Raw genomic sequence first — 22,083 nt, 5'->3', positions numbered from 1 at the left:
GGTAGAACCAAATGGTTAGTGGGAGAAGGCTGGGTAGGGAGTGATGGGGTTATGTTTCCTTTGTTTGTTTCGCAGACCTGAAGCTGACATCAGTTTGTTGGAAGAGATTGCCTTGAGGTTTAAGCAGCGAGAAGGAACAGTCAGAGAAGATTCTTAGAAGCAGTTCAGTTAAAACCTCTGGGGTTGTATTTACCTCTTGTTTGTTTTGCTGACCTGAACTGAGATCCAATTTTTGGAAGAATTCTCATTGAGGTTTTGGCACACACGGAGAGGGACAGTGCAGGGAGTTCCCAGGCGTCGTTCAGTTGGATGCCTGGTGTTAGGTGGGATAGATGGGGTTGTGCTTAACTCTTATTTGTATCAAAGATGTGAGCTGATGTGATGTGAGCTGAAGTGAGCTTGTTGAAGGGCGTCTCCTTTAGATTTAAACAGTGAGAAGGAAAACTATGTGAAGTTCCCTGAGGCCGTTCATTGAGAAAGGTACCATGCTGTGCGGCTGCTTCATGGAGCTAATCTGATTTCAGAATGATTTGAAGGCAGTGTAGAAGATACTGTGAACTTTGCCAGGGTAGGATTGCAGCAGCTAAGGGGAGGAGTGTTAGACCAAACAGTTTGTGCAATGGATTAGCCGTCGGTGAGGCAAGCTATTTATGCTGGGGAACACAAAAAGGGCAATCGATTTATACTGTCTTGGGAGGATAGCTCAGGGGCAACACGCTCGCCTTGGAAGCAAGACGATGCAGTGGAACACAGGTTCGATCCCTGGGTCCGTGCTTAGAAACCTCTGGGTATTAAGTGCGTTATAAATAACCAATTATATATACAGTTGAAACAGTGAGCTAGTCCAGCTATGTAGGTGAATGCAGTGAGGCAAACTAGTAATGCAGTTGAACACAGTGGGTCATTAATTGTGCAGCAAGTCGATCCAACTATGCTGTCAGCAAAGTTAATAATTCTCGTGGTATTACCCACTTTTGCCAAAGGCAATTTTGCAAAATTCTTTTTGCTGCATTTTTTGCGGCTTTCTTTACCACAAAATATAGATGGTAAGTTTGGGTAAGGTATATAGAAGGGGGAGAGTGGTGTAAGGGTGGGGGCGCAGGGGTCTCTCACTGCTTTTTGTGACATACAAAAAGCAGTGAAATAGCCAAAAACAAGGGTGAAATTGTCATTTGGCGAAAAAATGCAAGGAAAGTTCATGGATTCGTTCTCGTTCTGTAGGCGAGCACAAAAAGGGAATCTAGCCATACAGGTGGACCCAATCTAGTCATGCAGGTGGACACAATCTAGACTTGCAGGTGGACACAATCTAGTCATGCAGGTGGACACAATCTAGTCATGCAGGAGGACACAGTAGAGGAATCTAGCTATGCAGTGTGTACATCGATCTGTGCAGTGGAACATAATAAGGCATTCGATTATGTACATAAAACAGTGAGGCTCTAGGTGAGTGCAATGAGGCAATCTAGATATACAGGTGGATGCCATGGGTCAGTCTGGCTATGCTGTTAGCACAATGAATTATTTTGGTTTTGTTGGTGAAACACAATGAGGCAATCTAGTAAAGCAGGAGGTGTGAAGGCATCATGAAGAAGGACACATACAACAGATCCAGAATTCAAAACAAACAGTTTTATTAACGTAAATGTCAGGATGGAAAAAGGCTATGCTAAGGTGGGATTTCACTATCTAAATAAAACTAAGGAAAGTCTGAGCCGAAAACTTCAACGGAAGAATCTGTCTGCATCCAAAACATATTCTTGCCCTCACAACTATTCTATACAATGTGTAGGGATGTGTGAGAAACCTGAAGGTGTCGTCCCACTAGTCCCCGGGGATCTGTCATCCAGGTGGCCAGGACACGGCCATCGCTATTGGACCAGTTTCTGGGGGTGGACCAGTGCAGGAGGATCACCTGGATGAGGTATCTTCAGGGAGTAGAGGTAGGACACTGAAAGGTGAGACGCGGTATCTCCTTCCCTATAACACCTTTTCCCCATCCTACCAGGTAGGATATCTAGAACAAACACTTTCTCATGGACAGTTCATCGTGAGCGACAATGGACTAACACCAGAGCCATATACCTGACATATCCCAACACCATGGTCAAGATCAGGCAATTACTGATCATTACACACACCTGACTCCCATCACACTTCCCCCACAAGGATAAAAGGCAGAGCACAAAAGCACACTCTGAGCGAGGAGAAGCCCATGAGGAAGCAGTAGTTCCTAGATAGTAGTTTAATACAAAGCAAGGCGGTGAGACCAGAGAGGATTGCAAGGAGAGAAGTAACCTTCACCTTTAGAAACCATTAGTTTCATGAGCCTTGGAATGTGAGAAGACCCTAAAGTGAAGCTGAACAAACCTACGCGGTGCGTCAAAGGTATCCAGGGCCCTCACGTGTCGATAACCCAGGACAGGAGGAGTGGTTGCTGCCATAGTACTGCCCTGGGCTCCTGCAGGAAAGCCAACGCAGTAAAAGCAGTACAGCCGGTGAGTCGGAGAAACTGATACAAAATCAGTTTGTGTTTGAACCAAGGTTGCAAGCGGCAACATTGTATGAAGAAATCCATAAAGGACAGTGTTTGAAACACATGTGATGGAAACTAAAGGAGTGAATGTACTTTGAAAAAGCCAACTAAGATACCGTGTACAGATTGGTCCGGCTCCACATGGGTGCTCGTTCGAAGGTCTCTGTTAGGTATCCAACTGAATGGCAACTGTATAGTAAAAAGGGTACTTGTATCAAAGTGGTCCTGCAACGGGTCAAGCTAAACCCTGTGCACATTCGAAAGTCTTCGATAACTATAAAGTGAACTGCAATTGGTCTGAATCCAGCTGAGGGAGACTAATTGAATGTGAAGAAGGGATCTGAGCTTGGCTGAGGGAGATCCCGGGTAAACTGTGAGTCCCCCAAGAAGGAATATTTTCAGAAGCTGAAATAAAGGGATCTGATCCCAAAAGATGGGGATCCACCATAATAGAAAAGGGATCTGAGCCTGGCTGAGGGGGATCCAGGGAGACACACCCGAATCACATATTTATAAGAAGAAAATAACTTCCCATTTTTGTTTTGTGCATCAGGCCTTTGAATCAAGAGACTTTGATGAGAAAATGGACTTGGGCGCAGAATGCCCTGATGCTGGAATTGAACTGTATCCTTGTGTCGAGGAAGCTAGAATGTGTGCTTGGCTCGAGTGAACTGCCTTGCCTCATGCTGAAAACGTAGGGAAGGGAGGCCAACTGCCTGAACACCCTGACTTATCATTATGTGAACACTTCTTTCTTTTGCATGAACATTTCCCCACACTATTTGTAAAATAGCAGTAAGGATTGACAATAGGACTTTTTATTTTGACAAGACTCCACTAGGACTGCATTATTATTATTTGATGGTCGTAGATTGCGCCCATCTGTAGATTTAGGTTTAAATAGGCATTTTTCACCCCCTCCCTTGTGAAAGTTCAATAAACACCCTTGAACTGTGGTCCCTTGTGTCTGTCTTACTTCGATACCATGCCTCCCTTACAGATGTCAGCAACCAAAAGAAACAGAAACATAACGTTGCGGGCCTCTTTCAGCTCATAGCTTCCTTTCAGCACCCTGCCCAAAGTATGAAACAGTTTTAGCAAAAGTCTCAAAGTCATCTCTCATAAACTTAGAATAATGTAGTGTTCACCAGTTCTCTGGGTTTCCTTCCCCAAGGTCCAAGTAACACAAATTCAAGTACCAAAGAAATAGTTCCAGTCTTTGGGTTCCCTTCCCCAAGACTTAAGTTCAGCAACACCAAGTTTGTCTTGTGTCTCTGTAAGGGTGTTTGCCACACCTGAACCTTCTCTTTATATGGTTGATGGATCAGATATAAATTGTGATTATATTCAAAAGCACCTTCAAAGTCTTCATTCTTTCTGCTTCAAGAGGTAATTTTTTGTAATCTGTAGTTTTGAGCCTCCTTTGGAATTTTCATTTACTTTGGCGAAGATTTCATTCAGTTCGGTATTCAATACATGTGGAATTGTACTGGTTAAGGTTTTGTTTAGTTTAGATTAGGATTCACTTGACACAGGTTGTATTTAGAATACATCTTCCCTTTTTACCCGTCTTGTAAATTTGGTGTTCAGTAGGCGCGGATTGCACTCAAAACACATTTGCTATTCAGCCCGCTGTATAAACTTCTTTGTTCACTTCAAAATGAAATACCTAATGCTCAGAGACCTTCGAGAACGTATTTTCTCTCACACGCGACCACTCCGATACAATGTATTCCTCTCAGGAATTTCAAACACTTGCATACCTGGTTTCTCCTCTGCTAGAAATTCACCGGTTGTGTTTAAGGACCTCCCATCAACGCGAATTGCTCGCCCCTCGGCTTTCCACATAAGGGTTCCAATTCCTGCCCCTCAGGCACTCCTGTGTCACTTTCTGAACACAGGCGACCAAGCACTTAAAATCCCATGAAAAGGGATGGCCTTGCCGCACGGCTCCCTTCTCAGCCCTTGATCTAGTTCAAGGGGCTTCAGCTCTCACGCCACGCTTCCACAGGTCATTTCCTTTGGCAGACTTTAATGTCTCAGCGTGCCTCTTTGCCACGGTTCTCTTCTGCCTTTCTTGGCCTCTCTGCTGCTTCGACTCCGCTTCCACCTTCCTCTACAAACCTTGAATTTGACTCCTTTGACAGGCTGCAGGTGCAAATGTTCTATTAGCCCTGCCTGACCACAATTAAACGGACATGCCTGACCCTTGCAACTCTCAGCAGGCACCTTCCTCGCCCCAGTACCAGAGTGGTAAAAGAGCATAGTCATCATTGCTCTTAGCTGCTGCTTCTTCGTCCCAGTACTGCCAATTGTCATGTGTGAAGGAATAAGGGGAACTGACTCACAATAACCCATGAAGATTGGGGAAGTGTTGGTTGTCACTAGGGAACGGGGGATACCATGTCTCACCCCAGGGGCTCCTCAGTCCCAGCTCCCAGGGACCTCTACCCAGGTGACCCTCCCTCACATCTACTCCCCCAGGGACTTGATCCAATAGAAATGGCCTTTCCTGGCCACCTGTGCAGAGGATCCAAGGGGTTTAGGAATGAGAGCACCCTCAGTTTTCTCACAGTGGACACAGGCAAACTAGCAATGCAAATGAATATGATAAGTCAACCTGGCTAAGCAGATAAATATGATCCAATATGAATAAGGCGGTGAATACCACAAGTCAATCTGGCTTAACCTGATTATGAAAGTGAATTCAATGATTAATTCTGGCTATGCAGGGACACAATGAGGCAATCTATCTAGGCAGGTGGACAGAGTGCAAATAATCTAGCTATGCAGCTGGACACAGTGAGGCAAACGTGATATGTAGTTGAACCCAGTGGGTACCTCTATCTATACAGCTGAACAAAGTGAGTCAGCCCAGCTATCAAGTTGATTGGAATGAGGCAATCTTATTTATGTAGGTGGACATCCATGCAACAGAGTCTTGAACTCGCTCTGTAGCACATCCGGGGGTCTAGGTCCATACCCTCAAGTTCTGCCACACTCACTAATGGGTCCTTGCCCAGCACATCAAGGTCTGACCGTCTTCTGGACCCAAAATCACTTGGGGCAGCCCTGAGGTAGAAGAGGCCACGCAAGTGGCCGAGTCTCACTTAATGCACACACTGGGTGTGTTGGGGTTTGGGGGAGGGGGATAGTGTTTTGGGGATGGGGAGAGGGATAGTGTGTTGGGGTGATGTTGGGGGTGGGTTGCAGAGGTTATAGTTTCTGAACAAAAAAATTAAAACAATGTTAAACTTCATCAATGCAAGGACATTCCTCATTGTGTCATGGTGCTTATTCTTTATTGTGAGTGGGACACAGTGGTGAATGGTATGTACCATGTGAATGTCTTAGAAGAAATTGTCCATCAATTCCTGGCAAGCTGCTCATTCATCCCTGACGTTGTCTCTGGCAATGCGTGAAGATGCCTTTGCCACAGGCACTGCGTCCTCATCCCCTGGGGGTGGCATGTCCACATCAGGGGGTAGAGGGACATTCCTCTGGAAGATGATATTCTGCAGCAGTGCACAAACCAGCACGATTTCCCCCTGTTTTTCTGATTTATACATTAGGGCACCTCCTGTACAGTCCTTCATAACGGAAACAGGCCTTCAGAAAGCCCAAAGTACACTCTATATAGACCCAGGTCCTGCTGTGAGCATGGTTGTAGGCCACCTCCTGTTGTGTCTGTGGATTCCGCGCAGGTGTCATTGCCCAGGGCAGCTGAGGATATCCAGCATCACTTGCATGGAAAGAGGCAGAGCCATGAGTCACAGTATATTGTGTGGGGTTGGCCTTTCACAGCATCAGGGCAAAGGACATCATGTTAATGCATATGGGGCTAAATTGCGTGGCATGTGTCTTATTCTAGGTTTGTGCATATTGCATTACTCGCCTAATGTATCGTATCTTCTTGATATGCACCCTATTCCCTTGCAGCTGATTTGTCATCATGTGTCTGTCTTTGGCATGTAAAGCTGACATGGTGGCTGTCTTGTGCCAGTATATTGCTCTTGTGAATGTGACCTGATGGATTAACGATCAGACCTTCAGGGGCATCTGGGGGCAATGGGTCTGCATTGAAGGCTTAATGTACATGTGTAGTTGGCTGTGGTACTCGCAGGGTTATTGTTGTGGGATGTGACGTGACACTTTGTATGTCATTGGTTATGGATCAGACAGGTTGCATTGTACTATCTGTATTCCTGTGTGTGTTGGTCGTCAATGCTGTCTGTGTGCATCAGCGTATACATTCAGGTATGTCCAACATGTACATGTTCTGTGGGCTGTGCTGTGACATTGGTGGTGTGGGAGGTGGGCAGGTCAGACTTGTACATTGACTTGCCATGGCATGCAATGTGCAGTTATTCACATGCACCCCCATGTGGTCAGATGCATTGAGTCAATAGAGTCACCAGCGAGGTGGAGAGGGCAGAAGCCCCCACCATCTGCAGCATCTCCACATCTACAGGCAGCATCAACGCAACATCGGATGAAACTCACCCAGCAGACGACTCCATTGTGGTGAGATCTGCTTTGCCTTGCCCCAGCATCATACTGCCGTCCTAAGCTCCTCAGTGAGCCCCTACCTGCTCCATTTTTCAGCCGGAGACATAAACAGCTGATTTCCAACATATCCCCGCATTCAATATAAAAAGAAAATGTTGGGCGCTACACAGGCCCAAAAAGAGGCTTGGATGCAGCTAAGTTGCTAAGCAACGTGGAGATTATTTAAATCTACAACTTCTGCCGGTGGCCCAGATAAGGCCAGGAAAAGGCCCTGTTGGCCCCTGTTGGCTCCTGGAAGGTGCGGCGTGGCCAACTCCCTTGGTCCTGCATTCCAAAAGGTACAATATTATCCATGCATATCCAATCACCTGATACCATGTAATATTGCAGCTCTGCATCGTATGTCTCACAATCATGCAAATAGTCTGTATGTCCTGCATGTGAGAATCCCCTTGCATTTCTTATATCCGTGGGTTACTACAGCCCATACAAATTTAGTACAATGTTATAACAATGGCCTATGCCCAAAGACTTGTGAACCACCAACAAATACGGCTCCTGAATGCTTTGAGAAGTATTTCCCTGCCTTAATACTGCTGAATTGCCCTGCTTTAACGCTGCCTGATTGCAGTGCCAGATTATTCGCACAATTCACTCACCTCAATAGCATGTTTAGTTTATAATGCTCAGCCCATCACAAGCAACTTACCTATCAGATTACTGGGGATCAGTCTACCTGCTCATTGTCCTGTCATGATATTATTACACTGCCAACTCTACCTTGTATGCATCCTAATGTTAAACTAGCCTACTCTTGACTAGTCTATTGACCGAGCCCATTTTGTAATTATGATTAAACTGCTTGCAGCTGCTCCTTTGCCGTATTAGCTTACATTGTAATACTGTCTGGACTGTATACAATAGCCTCTCAGCTGCACTAGCCTATCCTTTGATTGTGACTGTATTGATTGTAGTTGCTCACTAGTCGCACCATCCTATCCTGTGATTGTGACTGTATTGATTGTAGTTGCTCACTAGTCGCGCTAGCCACCTTTTGCAATAGCTAGATAATTGAATGCTGCCAACCTTATTCACATTATGTGGATATTCCTAGCTACCATCATGTTCCCTTTCTGTATAATACCCAACTCTACACCATGTTCAAAAGGACACTTCATCAAGATCGATGAAGGGTTAGCCAGACTGGGATGTCAGCGCCACTACCCTATCCCTTACCCTACCCCATTCCTTCCTTCACTACCGCCATTCCCCAGACATACTGCACCCATCAAGAGTACTTCCTCTAATGCCACTAATAAAATAGCTCTAACCATCCCGAGCATTAGCCACATTTTTCCCAAATACAACCAACCGAACGAGATGAACAACAAGACCACACCCACCTTGGGTATTGACAGGCTTAACAGACTCAGGACCCGAACCAAAGCCAGCCACCGAGCATCCACACTCACCACATCTACCAATACATCCACCAAGCTAGACGCCGTCACTACTAACTGCCAACTTAAAGACCTCCCTAAAAAATGCACAAAATACCAAAATAGCTGATAGCTGAAAAACCAAAACCTCTATTCACACCACTAACCCAGGTACTACACCAGGCAATACACTGTTGCATGCCCCTATATCCACACTCAAAGGTGTCCTCATCAACGCGCGATCCCTCAGAGCTCATGCTATAGAAATCCACAACCTCATTGTTTACCAACAACTTGATATCTTGGTAGTCACCGAAACATGGCTACACTCTGCTGCAGGCCCACTCTTAGCTCCTGCCATACCTCAAGGATTCAGCATCCTCAGGACAGATAGGACTGACACTCAAGGAGGCGGAGTCGCCATAATAGCCAGAACCACACTGCAAATCAGACCCTTTCCAATGGAACCTATACAGGGCTATGAGCTACTACTAGTAAAACTTACATCCAACCCAAAAACCATCACCAATTTCCTGGTAGTGTATAGATCACCGAATAAAAACACTCACCCCAACCTGGACATCCCACTACTATTGACTCCCATTATAAAGCCCAACACCAAATGTATCATCCTAGGAGACATTAACTTAGGTTTGAGTGATCCCTTAGATCTTGACGCATCAGCATTCCACACAGCCATGTTAGATATGAACTTCGTACAGCTGATAAACGAGCCCACCCATTTCAAAGGTAGAACTTTGGACTGGCTACTCACTCTTAACTCACAAGTCACTATTGACTCCGGTATACACGCATTTCGCCGACCTATTTTTGGTCGTGGTACTTTTCATGGCCGGATTTTACATCACCAGAAACCCCGTTTTTTTATTTTTTATTTTGGGGGGGTGTTTTGTTGGGGTTGGGGTATTATTATAATAGTAAGGGGGGGGCTGGGGGGTAATCCCCCCAGAATAAAAAAAAAAAACAAAAACAGGGTTTCTGGCGATGTAAAATCCGACGATGAAAAGTACCACGACCAAAAATAGGTTGGCGAAATCACGCAGAACCATTGACTCCATCCTCCCCGTAGAGTGGTCAGACCACTTCGTCATCTTCTTTACACTAAGCTATAACTTCATCAACCATACTATCCCCAAAAAACCTAATACCTTTGAAACCAGAAATATCAAAAAGCTGTCAACAGACAACCTCTCCCCCCCACTCTGAATGCAGCTCTAGCCAATACGACACCAGTCACTAATAATCCTGATTACGTAGCAGAACGCTACCAACAAAGCCTTAACCAAACTATTGACCTACTCTCTCCCATCATCACCAAAGCTCGCAGGCCCGAAAAACGATCCTGTTTCTGGTTGAATGAAGAACTAGTGTCCCTGAGACTTATAGGAAGTTCACTCAGGCACCTTCACAGGAAAAACAACACCCCAGAATCAGCTAAAGCCTACGATGAAGCCAATAAAAAATACAAATCAGCCATAATTGCCCAAAAAGCAAATGCCTTTAACCTTTGCATTACCAATGCCTCCTCAGACAGCAAAGAACTGTTCTCTATCCTCAGAGAGCTAGAAAATACTTGCCCAGTTCTAGCACCCACTAATACTAGCAAAGACTGGTGAACCACAATACAAGACGCATTAGCATCCAAAATCCTACTACTTCAGAAGAACATTGGTAGCAAAAAAACCCTCCTAGCAGAAAAAACTCCACCCACCATCACAGTGAATCTAACACCACTCCCAACACTCCATTTTATTTCATTCCTGTCTCACACAAAGAAATGCAAATTAACAAGGGGGGTCCTGGGAGTCCCTCTGCCAGACATTAGTCCTGGTTATGAGAGACTTACCCAGAGTCTTTAGCTCACTATCTTTCACAGAGAAGAAATATCCCAAACATATCAGTGTTTGTCCTGCCCTGGGGCAGTCCAGCACCGAAATGCTAGGCAATTCTCCTCTGAACAAGAGTACCAACAGAAACCCCAGACACGTGTTTCGGTCTGGTTGGACCTCATCAGTAGAGTGGATCTGTGCCTCTGTAAGAATAGTGAGCAAAAGGGGTCCGCGTCTGGATTCCCCTAGTAACTTAGGGTGAGACCCAAAGTTACTTGAATATGCAAATTAACAAGGGGGGTCCTGGGAGTCCCTCTGCCAGACATTAGTCCTGGTTATGAGAGACTTACCCAGAGTCTTTAGCTCACTATCTTTCACAGAGAAGAAATATCCCAAACATATCAGTGTTTGTCCTGCCCTGGGGCAGTCCAGCACCGAAATGCTAGGCAATTCTCCTCTGAACAAGAGTACCAACAGAAACCCCAGACACGTGTTTCGGTCTGGTTGGACCTCATCAGTAGGGTGGATCTGTGCCTCTCTAAGAATAGTGAGCAAGGGGTCCACGTCTGGTTTCCCCTAGTAACTTTTCTTCTCTGTGAAAGATAGTGAGCTAAAGACTCTGGGTAAGTCTCTCGTAACCAGGACTTATGTCTGGAAGAGGGACTCCCAGGACCCCCCCTTGTTAATTCACACAAAGAAATGTCAGACACCGTAGCCGAACTCAAAGGCTCCAACTGCAAAGACGCCCAATTCCCCTCCCACAGAGTTAAACTCTGTGCCCCCATGCTAACACCCATCATCACCGAATTTGTTAATGCTTCCTTCCACACCAAGACTGTCCCCACCAGCATTAAAAAATCATGGTTGACCCCCCCTACTAAAAGAAACGACTTTGGTTCCATCGATCCCTACAAACTATCGACCCATTACAACGGTCACATTTCTCCTGAAAATAATTAATAAAAAAGCCTATTCCCAAATACAAAACCACCTAGAGCATCATCAGGTACAGGGGGACTGACAGTCAGGATTCCGCCGCAATCATAGCACAGAGACAGCCTTTCTCGATCTGAAGATCCAAATGGATGCCACCAGAGAAGCAGGCAAACTCTGCTTACTAATGCTTTTGGACCTCTCGAGAGAATTCGATTTGGTAGACCATGACAAACTCTGTGAGACACTAGCCAATAACTTATATCTGTCTAAGGATGCCACTGACTGGATCAAATCCTTCTTAGCAGACAGGGCATCAAGCGTGTCCATCGGCAAAGAAGCAGCCAACCCTATACCAGTTCACATAGGCGTCCCGCAAGGCTCCTGCCTATCACCCACATTGTACAATGCCTATACCAAGTTGCTCTTTGCAGCCCTGGATGCCATAGGTGTCATCTACACCAATTTTGCAGATGACACGCAGATCCTTATCCCACTAACAGGCAACCACGAGCAAGACTCACTGCTCATCCACCAAATCTACTCCCTCATCCAAAACTGGATGGCTAACAATAGCCTTTGCCTCAATGATGACAAAACAGAGCTACTTATATTAGGTTCATCCTCCAAAATTGACACTCTTCAGCCTGTTTATAAGTCATTCATCATTGGTGGCACCACGATCCCAGTTCTTAAACAAGTTAAGACACTTGCTGTCTACTTAGACGCCACCTTAACCATGTCAAAACAAGTAAACACCCTAGCCTCCTCCAGCTCCTATACCTCCAAACTAATTTCCCTTAGTCGCAAATTCCTATCACCTGATAACTGTGTTACATTAGCAAGAGCACTTATACTTTCCAAACTCGACTATTGTAACATCCTCTTCCTCAGTACATCCAAAACCAACATAGCCAAACTCCAACTTATGCAGTTAAAGCCCTCAGAGCTGCCCTAAGCATAAACAAATCTGATCACATCTCCAATATCAGGAGAGACAACCACTGGCTCCCCATCCAAGCCAGAATCCTATTTAAAAGCCTAAGCATTACGCATAAATGCATTACCAGCAAAGCTCCTAAGTATCTCATCAACAGAGTCATGAAGAAATCTCAGACCAGACTTCTCAGATCTAATAACAATTCACACCTTGATATAAAAAAAGAGAAAGCAGGGGGCAGCAACTTTAAAATCCTTGCTCCTAGACACTGGAACTCCTTACCCACCAATATCAAGAACTAAACATCCTACCTACAATTAAAAGAATCATTGAAAACTTGGTTATTCAACCAATATTAACTAAGCCATGATTACCAACCCTTCCCGACTTGACCCCACCCTCATTTGTATATACACTGCATGTAATATTTTGTATTGTTTTATTGTATCTCTGTTATGATAAAAAGATTGTATTTACCCACAACTACGCCGTGATACATCCAGGTCTGGGCGTATAATAAATGTAATAAATAAATAAAATTGCAGCACCTGTCTGCTAACACTTTTACTCACCCACTACCCACGTCCATTGCCCTCTGTGCCTCTCCATGTCTCCAGACAGCGTACTGTGCCATAGGACCATGGCATCGTGGGTGGAACCAGGGTAGCAGGCACAACAGTGGGTGATGCACAGGTTGGGATTGCAGGTCACCTAAACATTCAGTGAGTGGTAGTACTTCCTGTTGTGCTACACAGCCTTGTGCTTGTGGGCCTGTGGGGGCCGCCAACGCCACATGGGTACAGTCCAAGGCTGTGATGAGATTTGGCATTTGTGCCATGGCACGGAACTATGCCTTCATGGCATGCACATGTGCTGGGGGTGGGCAGTGAGATGTAGCGTGAGACATGCCACAGGAGAGCATCCAGCACCTGGACTAACACTACACAAAATGTTGGCTGCACCATGCCGTGCAGCATGGCCACAGTGTGCTGGGAGGTGCCAGTTCCTGGCCACAGTAATCTCCCTTTTTTCCTGGCGAACTGTAAGAATTTCTCCAACCTACCCTCTGATTTGAAATTGCTAGTGGACCGTGGATAACCTCATTTTTTGGTTCTTTTTTCCCCCTCTGTTCATATTATGTTTGATTTAAGATTATGTTGCTGTCTGTGTGTTTTGTTTGTGCGCAATGAGGCCTATGGGCTTGTTGCACAATATAAGAATTAAAATAAACAAATAAATAAAATAATTGCAGGGCGGACACTAGCTTTAGCAGTGGGGCACAGCACACCTGATGTTGATCCTTCCCTCTATGTCGCCCTGCATTGTGGTGAGCAGCTCACTTATGGTCTCCCTGTTGAGACGTGCAGGGTGACCAACTGACTCAGTGAGGGTCCAGGTGAGGGTCTGTCCCTGGGTATTGGTGCACGACTTGCTCGGCCTCTCCTCCTCTTCCTCTATGCACCCTGTGCCCTGGGCTGGTTGTCCTGACTCTGTACCTTCGGGCGCAGCATGAGCAGCTGCATGTTCCATTTCGCAGTGTGTACTGGCAGCATGGTGTTGGGAACTGTGTTTGGGGAAGGTGTGTGCCTTATGTTGCCCTCTGGCGTGGATTGTGTTCACCTGTGCCTTCATTTGTGCCACCTGTATGTATTTACCTCCACCTGGAGGCTGGAGGTAATTGCACTGTGTTTTTGGTGGTATGAGTGCTGTATTTCGGTGCTAACACCGCCGTGTTGTGACTTGTGATGTGGCGATGATTGAGCTTATTTATATCGGTACAGATTCCGCCAGCTGTAATGGCACTAGCTGTTGTACAGTCAGTGGTATTTGCGCCGGCTCATGATCCTGCAGAGCAGTATTTGTGGCGGAAAATCCATTAAAGGCACATTTAAGTCTTACCACCAAGGTCATGATGAGGCCCCAAGTCAGGAACCAATATATTACCATTCAGACCAACAGTGTGGAGCCCGACATCTCTGACCACTTCGAATGATCCTACAATTTTTCATTGCAACAACTTTCCTTTACCACACAGTTTCCCACCTAAATTTGTGGTGCGCCCCACCCCAATGATCCCCACCTCTCTAACGGTGGCATTGTCCACACAGAGGCTTGTGAAACCATGTCTGCCCAGCAACAGCTGGTGTACCAAACAGGAAAGCAACCAACACCCATGCAAAGGTGTCCGATCCCTGCGCACTGTTTACGCAACCAGTTCACAGTGGTCACAGTCTTCAAGCTCCCACCCTTCTCCACTTCCTTCTTCCTGCTTAGCCACATGTACCTCCCATCCCTTGTTTTTCGGCCAGATAATATTCTAGGAATGGAAGCCATGCCATGTCCACATGCGCATGGGTTTCTAACTGATGCCATAAGGATCTCCATTTCATAAATCTCATGGGCTTTATCTAACCATTCATTTTTTGTAAGGGGGGGGGCGAGGGTTAACTTCTTTTCCAGTGTATTGTGAGGTAAACTTGTGCTGCTAAAATCAGGTTCTTCAGCAAATATGATAAGTGTTGCCATCCTCTCTGGCCTCTTTCCCAAACAGGATCAACAGGGGAAGAATGTCTCCTGCCTTTCCCATCTATGGCGTGCATACATCCCAAAACTTCCTTCCAAAACGTTGCACCCTAGGACAGCTCCACCACTGATGCCAATAGTCATAGACAGTTGAACAGCCGTTCCAGCGTTTGTGATTAACACCCACAGTAGCCGACTGTTGTGCATTTTATATTGCACTGCTATTGTTGAGGACCATACTGCCCTGTAGACCGTGGCCCATACCTCGGCCCCCTCATCCAGCCCTAGATCTCGATTCCAAAGTGCCGCCGTGTGTGGGGTGGCTATGTGCCCTCTGCCAAGCAAGGATGTGTATAATCGAAAAATAAGCTCTATGGACCCCTGGTGTGTATTGAGTGTATGTTCTAAGGGTGTCAGCGGGCGTTGAAGCTGCCGTTCCAGCACCGGTCCGTCAAACCGCCTTTGAGCTGTAGCAAGGGCGGTATGGTGCCAATCTGCAGAGCCTGGTCATCCTTGGCCAAAAAGGCACCCTCCTTCCAGATTTGCGCTGCTCTCACTAGGCCGGCCTCGTATAATGGTTGAAAGCGGCCGGGCTCCGTTATTAAATCTCTGATGGGGGGGGGAGCTCCAACACAGCTGAGCAGGGATGGCCAGGATGTAACCCCTGCCATATCTCTGGTTTTCCTCCACAGGGAGCAAAAAACTACAAGTACCGGGTGCACTCGTACCCTTTGTGGTAAGTGCTTTTCAGGGACCCCACAGCAGGTCACAGGCGAAAAAAGACTGTCTTCCAAAGATACACATTGCTTTTCAATGTTTTCTCATAGGTGATCTAGTATGATTCTCAACTGTGAAGCCCTAAAATATTAATAAATATCGGGGTAACCCATACCACCCTTATCTTTTGGGAGCATCATGGAAACATATGATATGCAGGGTTTCTGCCCAGCCCACATAAAGGCCAGGAGCTTTTATTTCACTTCTGTGTGGAAGGCTGCCGGAAGTGTCACCAGCAGTGCCTGAAACAAAAATATCAACCTCGGCAGGATATTCATTTTGATGGTTGTACATCTGGCTGCCCAGGAGAGTGTGATTTCTGGACCATTTTTATGTATCTTTCGTGATTCTGTTCTTGCTACTACTACTGTCTCTATTACGTCTACACTCTCTCTACTACTACTACTTTCTCACCACCGCTTGTGCTCGATCTACTACTACTTATGCTGCTTTTCTATCCACCAAGCTCAGGGATATGACACCCTGCTCACCCCTTCACTATACCCACTCGCACGCCCTCCCCATTTTCTCTATAACACCCTGCTCTTTGCACCCCACTTCTATACCTCTCTCTTCTAGCTTCACTCTCTCCTAACACTCCCTCTCACACCAACTACTGCAGTCACTACTCTACTTCTATCTCCCTCCCACACTATTTGCAATCTATCTCTATCTGTCTCAACTCCCCCTGCCCACTTCCTGCACTACAATACACTACACACCATTGATAACACTATCTCTCAAATACCTCATCTTTTCAAATTCTGCCTCTCCGACACTCTGCTCTGCCGTCCTTCCCCCCCTTGGTCTCTTGGTCCCCCTCCAGCTCTACTTGCAACCCCACCTCTGCCTATGCTGCTGTACGCTTTCATAGTACAGGGCTATGTATGCACTGGATGTCTGATTGACATGGAAAAAGAAAGGTCTCAGACTTCGGATTTTTTCAAAGAAAACTCTGTATTAAGCAAGTGTAAGACAAAACAAGGTTTGCAGAATAAAGCGAAGTGTTCAAACATAAGAAGTTCATCCCTGTGTAGATAAGCCAAACCTAAGGAGCACTTTGCCTATAGAGTCAAAAAGGTGTACAAAGTACTAAAAACCCTAAGGTAAATTTGCCTGTCACAGTTAAGCCTCAAGACTAGTACCAGTGCCAGTGATTCCGGCATGTATTTGCTGGTAGTGGCCAGATCTACCGGAAGGTCAGGCATGCGGGTAGATCTGGGCCCCCACCAGCAAACTTGTTTCCGCAGTCCGGAAAAAATGCATTTGTTTGTTAAATGAAATCCAGTGACTGGAAAGTGGTGTCCAGAAGTCCTGCGAGTCACCTGTTTTATCTAAATTAAATATTGGTTGTTGTTATAAGTAATACGTTCCCACAAAAGGTATGTGTAAAGCTCACTGTGGAAAATAGTTCCAAACTCCAGTGCACACATGTAATTTGAATCCGCTGACAGGTATGCATCTGATCTGCTTGGCAGGTAGGCCCTTGGAGGGTCCTTGTAGAGCATCGTGTACCAAGCTAGGAAAGGTTAACAGAAAGCAGATATCAGCACTTAATGAGGTCAAATCACACTGATTTATGATTGCTATGGAGAGGCGAGCCTCCTGGGGAAAATGCTTGTGCTGAAAAATCCCATCAACCAAGCCACTTGTTTATCTGTCATTCCCACTGAGATAGTAATGTAATTACTCTCATAATTATCTTCATTAGTGTCAGGCATTATCTGCAATTCATTCCTCTGCTCTAAGAGTATGTTTGTTTATTTGCACATTTTTATCTCTGCTTTACTTAGCCAACACGGCTAGGAATTGTGTGTTTGCAGATGCATCCAGCAGGCATATGTAACGCCCTGCTGACATTCACCGTGCTAAAAAGAGATTGCTGTCTTTCTGTTTCAGAATCCCTGTGCCCATTCCCTGACATCTGCCCTTCATTACATGGTTCCCGTGCGACCGAGACGACAGATTGTCTATCCGCTGGAAAAGCTTGGCATAAACGCTCCATCAAAGCGGGTCTCCAAGGATCAGGTGGGTAACAGAAGCAGCAGCAGGCACAGGGCCCGCTGCCAGCCGGAGCAGGCCTTGGCAGATGGGATGACATTACTGTCTTAGTGTTGAATAGGCTGCTTCTTAATTACAGGGGACATGGTGTTCATACCCTTACAGCCTAAGCTCCCCTGCTCACGACTGTACCTTGTTTTTCAAGCCGACATTTTGAGACTTCGCCTTAGGAAGCAGAGTCATTACAGCGTGTTTGCCAACAGGAAAGCACAATCCAGATGATTTGCAATGCTTCTGCTGAGAATACTTTCCAAGGCCTAACACAGCATTCGCCTCAGAATTAAGCTTCTTTGATGTACACTGCACTCAGCATTTCCCTTTTTTCAGATTTTTTTCACCCACCGGTTTGATCCTTCGCTCTCAAGAGGACGATCTGCTGTCATTCTGTTATTAGAAAAGCTCTTGGAGCCCGCCAGTTTGCTCTCCTGTGGAGAGGGCATGTTCTGTGCTCTGTCAACAAGCTGCCTGTTTTTTTAAATACGCTCACAATAACACTGCTTAATGTCAGGAGTAATTAGATAATACAAAGGACATATTACATACAATTCGTATATTTTGAAGCCCTCCTACTCACAACCTTCAGAAATTGTGCAAATGTGCTGTAAGCGTGCCCGTGTACGCAACCAGCTGTTTTATGACGTGGCTGTCTCAGCGAGCATGCCTAACTAATGATCGTTTATTGAGAGTAATTATAGCAATTGGTGGAGCTCTTTTAGGAAATGCTTTTAATGTATCCGCGCAAGTTTATCACTATGCAATACTTTCACTGTGAGAAATAGTAAAACTGTTTTTATCATCTACACATGAATAAACATTCGTAATAGTTTAGGCTTTTTTATACTGAAGTGATGTTTTGTGTTCACATAACAGACACACGCAGGCAGATGAAGGGGGTAAGTGAAGTAGAGAGACCAGGGGGAAGGATGTCATGATACAGAATCAGACAGTGGATACTGGGGAGAGTACATGTGAGGAGGGGGTGAGTACAGGAGAAGGAGGGTCTCTGTGGCCCTGGCCAGAGTGGTAACGACTGTTACAGAAGAATATGAGGAGGAAGTGAATGGTCCTAGGCACCTGTGCTATGGGGCGCTATATGAAGATGTGGCGTAGGAGGGCACTTGCTGTACCTCTTCTGCTCTCAAGGAGCTGGGGTGACACAGAAAGCATACATTATTGAAATGAAGCAATGGATACGGGGGCCATTTCAAACATCCATGCATGGTAGACCCAACTCATTTTCTGTTTTTTAATAAAGTGCTTGCAGCTACAGGGAGGCGGAAAGGAGCAGAAGGTGGAGAACACCAGAGAGGAGTACAGGCAAATGAGTTAAAGAGGAACAAAAAGGATAATGAGGGGAGAACATCAAAGAGAAAGAGGAGTTGAAGAGAAGTAGTTGAAGAGGAGCACAAGAAGAAGAAACCATCATTGAGAGAGGAGCTGAAGGGCCGAAGGTAGAAAAGTGTTGTAAGATCTCAGAAGATAAGGCTGAGTAACAGCAAGGAGTGAAAAGAGGATGACTAGAGGAGCACCAAAAGGGATGAAGTGACAACCAGAGGAAGAAATGGAGCAGTTGAGCAGGAGCAGAACAGAGCATGTAGAAACCTTGAGGAGAGGAGAGGAGGGGAGAGAAGCAGAGAGAGATTCCCAACGGAGAGGACATAGGATTGAGGGCTGTCCAAGACGCAAGTTCTTGCAGAGGATCATAGTTTGGTGTAAGAGTAGAATCCAGAGTGCTAGCTGACAGCCTGTCATGGGGTTAAGCCTGACAACCCATGCCTCAACATAATTTTGCAAAAGACATGAGATGGCGGAGCCAGTTTTATATGAGAATGGGTGAGAAACTCAAGCAAGCAACTTCAACAGCCAAGATAGGAGTGTGGTACACTTAAACCGCAAAGTCTGTGAGTGACTCTCTTACACTTTAACTTATACTTGAATTATGACTAATTATGCAATACAGACCAACAACACATCTCAGGTCTGGTCTTTGCTTAATATTGCCACACACTTGAAGCAACTACCAGTCCAGATTAATGGAGTCCGTGAGTATGAGTGGGTTGCCCACTTCCCGAGGATGTATGAACAAACTAGCTCAGGTGCTCTAAATAATTAAGTTGAACATGCCCGATTTAAAGAATTACACATATTGAAGGAAGACATTCAATACTTCATTGAAAAATCGAGCATCTCAAGGGCTCCTGGCCCAGAAGGGCTGAGCAATTGGATGTTCAAGCAACATCCCCATTTATAGGTAAAAATACTCTTTAATATCTTCCAGGGTAAATTCAATTCTAATGTTATCCCGAGCTCATGGACGTGTTCTGTTGTAGTGCGATTTTCAAGAAGGGTGCTCGGTCTTTTCCTTCAAACTATAGACTGATCACCCTTCTTGATGCTCCGGGGAAGATATTCTCTCACTTCATATTGAGGGACTTTAACAAATGGGCCATCCAGTATTCTAGGCAAGATCAAACCCGTATCAAACTGGGTTTATTTCGGGAATGGGTACATCAATTAATTTGTTAACAATAAACTCTGTTATCTCGCATTTCAAACCTCTGAAACAGAATTTATATTTTGTTTTTGTTGATTTACGGGCAGCCTTCAATTCGGTGTTACTCCAGAGTTGTTAATCGAAAAACTGCATTTTGGTGGATGTGCCTAATACATTGTGGCCCTGATTAAAGAACTTCACACCAATACTAAAATCCAGGTGAGACTTAATGCACAAGGGACGTTATCATCATACATTGAAACAAAAAGAGTGCTTAGACAAGGATGCATTCTTGCATCTGCTCTTTTTAATTTTTTCATTGCAGATATTCAAAAGGCTTTTTGTGACATAAATTCAGATGCACCTAAATTAGCTGGTCAATCCATCGAAGCCCTACTATAACACCACAGGGCGTACGACGTCTGTTAGATGCTTTAGCAGAATATGTCTGGTTTAATATGCTTACCATCAATCTGGACAAGACTAAAGTTTTGGTTTGTCACGCAAGCAAAAAGTCAAATGGCGAAAAATGCACATGGACAATTCATGACAAACAAATATAATCTGTACACCAATATCTATACTTAGGAGTTCCTATCTCTGATTACCACGATGATAAGGCCCATTGGGCAATCTTAGAAGGAAAATTGAGTATTTTCATCTCACAAGCCAAGATTATTCAATACAAATATGGAAAGTTCTCATTGACACCTGTATTGGTGTTCTACTTGCAGAAAGTGATGCCAGTTTTATTACATGGGTCAGAGATCAACAATTTAATTACCAAATTACTGTGGAGCAAAATGGAGGGTAGATTTTGGCGTCAATTACTTAAATTGCCGAATTCGGTTCTAATCGATTTGGATTAGAATTGGTCTATATATCTTTGCATGTAAGATATCTATGCAGATAATTGCTCCTTTAAGAAAATGTATCTTGTCGTTATACTCAACGTTGTTGATAGGTACATTCGCAAGACATGTTTTCTCATCGAGAGATGTAGTGATTTGTAAATTGAAACAGATGGTAATTCAAGCCTTAGCATATGCTAATGCCACACTTAATGATCGACTGACCAACCCTGTGAGAGTTAAAACTAAATTATTTCAGTGGAACGGGATTAAGATCCGAGATAAATGCATGAGGTATCCAGAATTCAAGAACAATCCCTTCATCATAAAAAATATACTGATCTTGAACCTTATTTGAAAAAATCTCCTTCACCACTGCACAGAGCCGACTTTATGCGTATAAGGTTTAACTTATGGAAAACAAGAGAGGTTGCCGCCAAATGGGAATAAAGTTTGCCAGAAGACAATTTTTGTCGGTTCTGTAAGGTACCCACTCTGAATGAAACTTTAAGACATGTTTTGGTAGATCATGACGCCTTAAGATCGCATTGTATACTAAATTTAAAAACAACTGTGCCAGAGTACAGAGAGTTAGTTATCTGCTGACTTGCTATGGGAATTGATATTTTGTGGTAATGCTTCTTCGTTGGCGATTGCCATTCTTAATGCACTAAAACTTGGAGAATTCTACCTGGACAATTGAACAGTTGAAGACAATATATCAAAGACATGACTACTCTTCTGGGTGTCGTAAAATAATTGTCTTTCTGGTAATAATATATAATCTTTTTAATTATTTTTTTGATCAGGTAAAATGAAATTGTCATACAAATTATTTTGTATGCAAGTGTGGTTGAGATGTATTTTATGTGTATTTGTACATAATTTCTATGTCTTAGATTTTGTTAAGAAAAATATTCTGAAATATTTTTTTATGTGTTTGAGCTATAAATATTGTAAAGTTGATATCAGCTAATTCAATAAAAAAGAGAATGACTAATTGACCTCCATTAAACCTAATCCTTTAGTTTTCTGTATGTTAGAATAAAAACCCTTGAGCCAAAGTACTTGGCTCCAAGTAGCCCTTGATTAGCCGCCATGATCATTTATTTGATCAATTTGTTTAACTTTTTTGGTTCTCGTTTTGGGCTTTTGCCACCCTTGCATGAC

General features: G+C 44.6%; 1 protein-coding gene across 1 annotated transcript in view; it reads left to right on the top strand.

Annotated features, from left to right (window-relative positions):
* Positions 1–22,083, top strand: part of CFAP61 (cilia and flagella associated protein 61) — a 2,971,729-nt gene that overhangs the window by 1,302,994 nt on the left and 1,646,652 nt on the right. The window contains exon 17 of the mRNA XM_069608074.1: positions 17,407–17,535. Coding sequence (XP_069464175.1) covers positions 17,407–17,535 — 129 coding nt within the window. The remainder of the gene's footprint in view (positions 1–17,406; positions 17,536–22,083) is intronic.

The sequence above is a fragment of the Ambystoma mexicanum genome, chromosome 4q, assembly GCF_040938575.1.
Source record: "Ambystoma mexicanum isolate Mex_15411 chromosome 4q, UKY_AmexF1_1, whole genome shotgun sequence".
NCBI lineage: Eukaryota > Metazoa > Chordata > Amphibia > Caudata > Ambystomatidae > Ambystoma > Ambystoma mexicanum.
The sequence above is the reverse complement of the archived record's forward strand: the minus strand, read 5'-3'. Positions and strand labels throughout refer to the sequence as shown.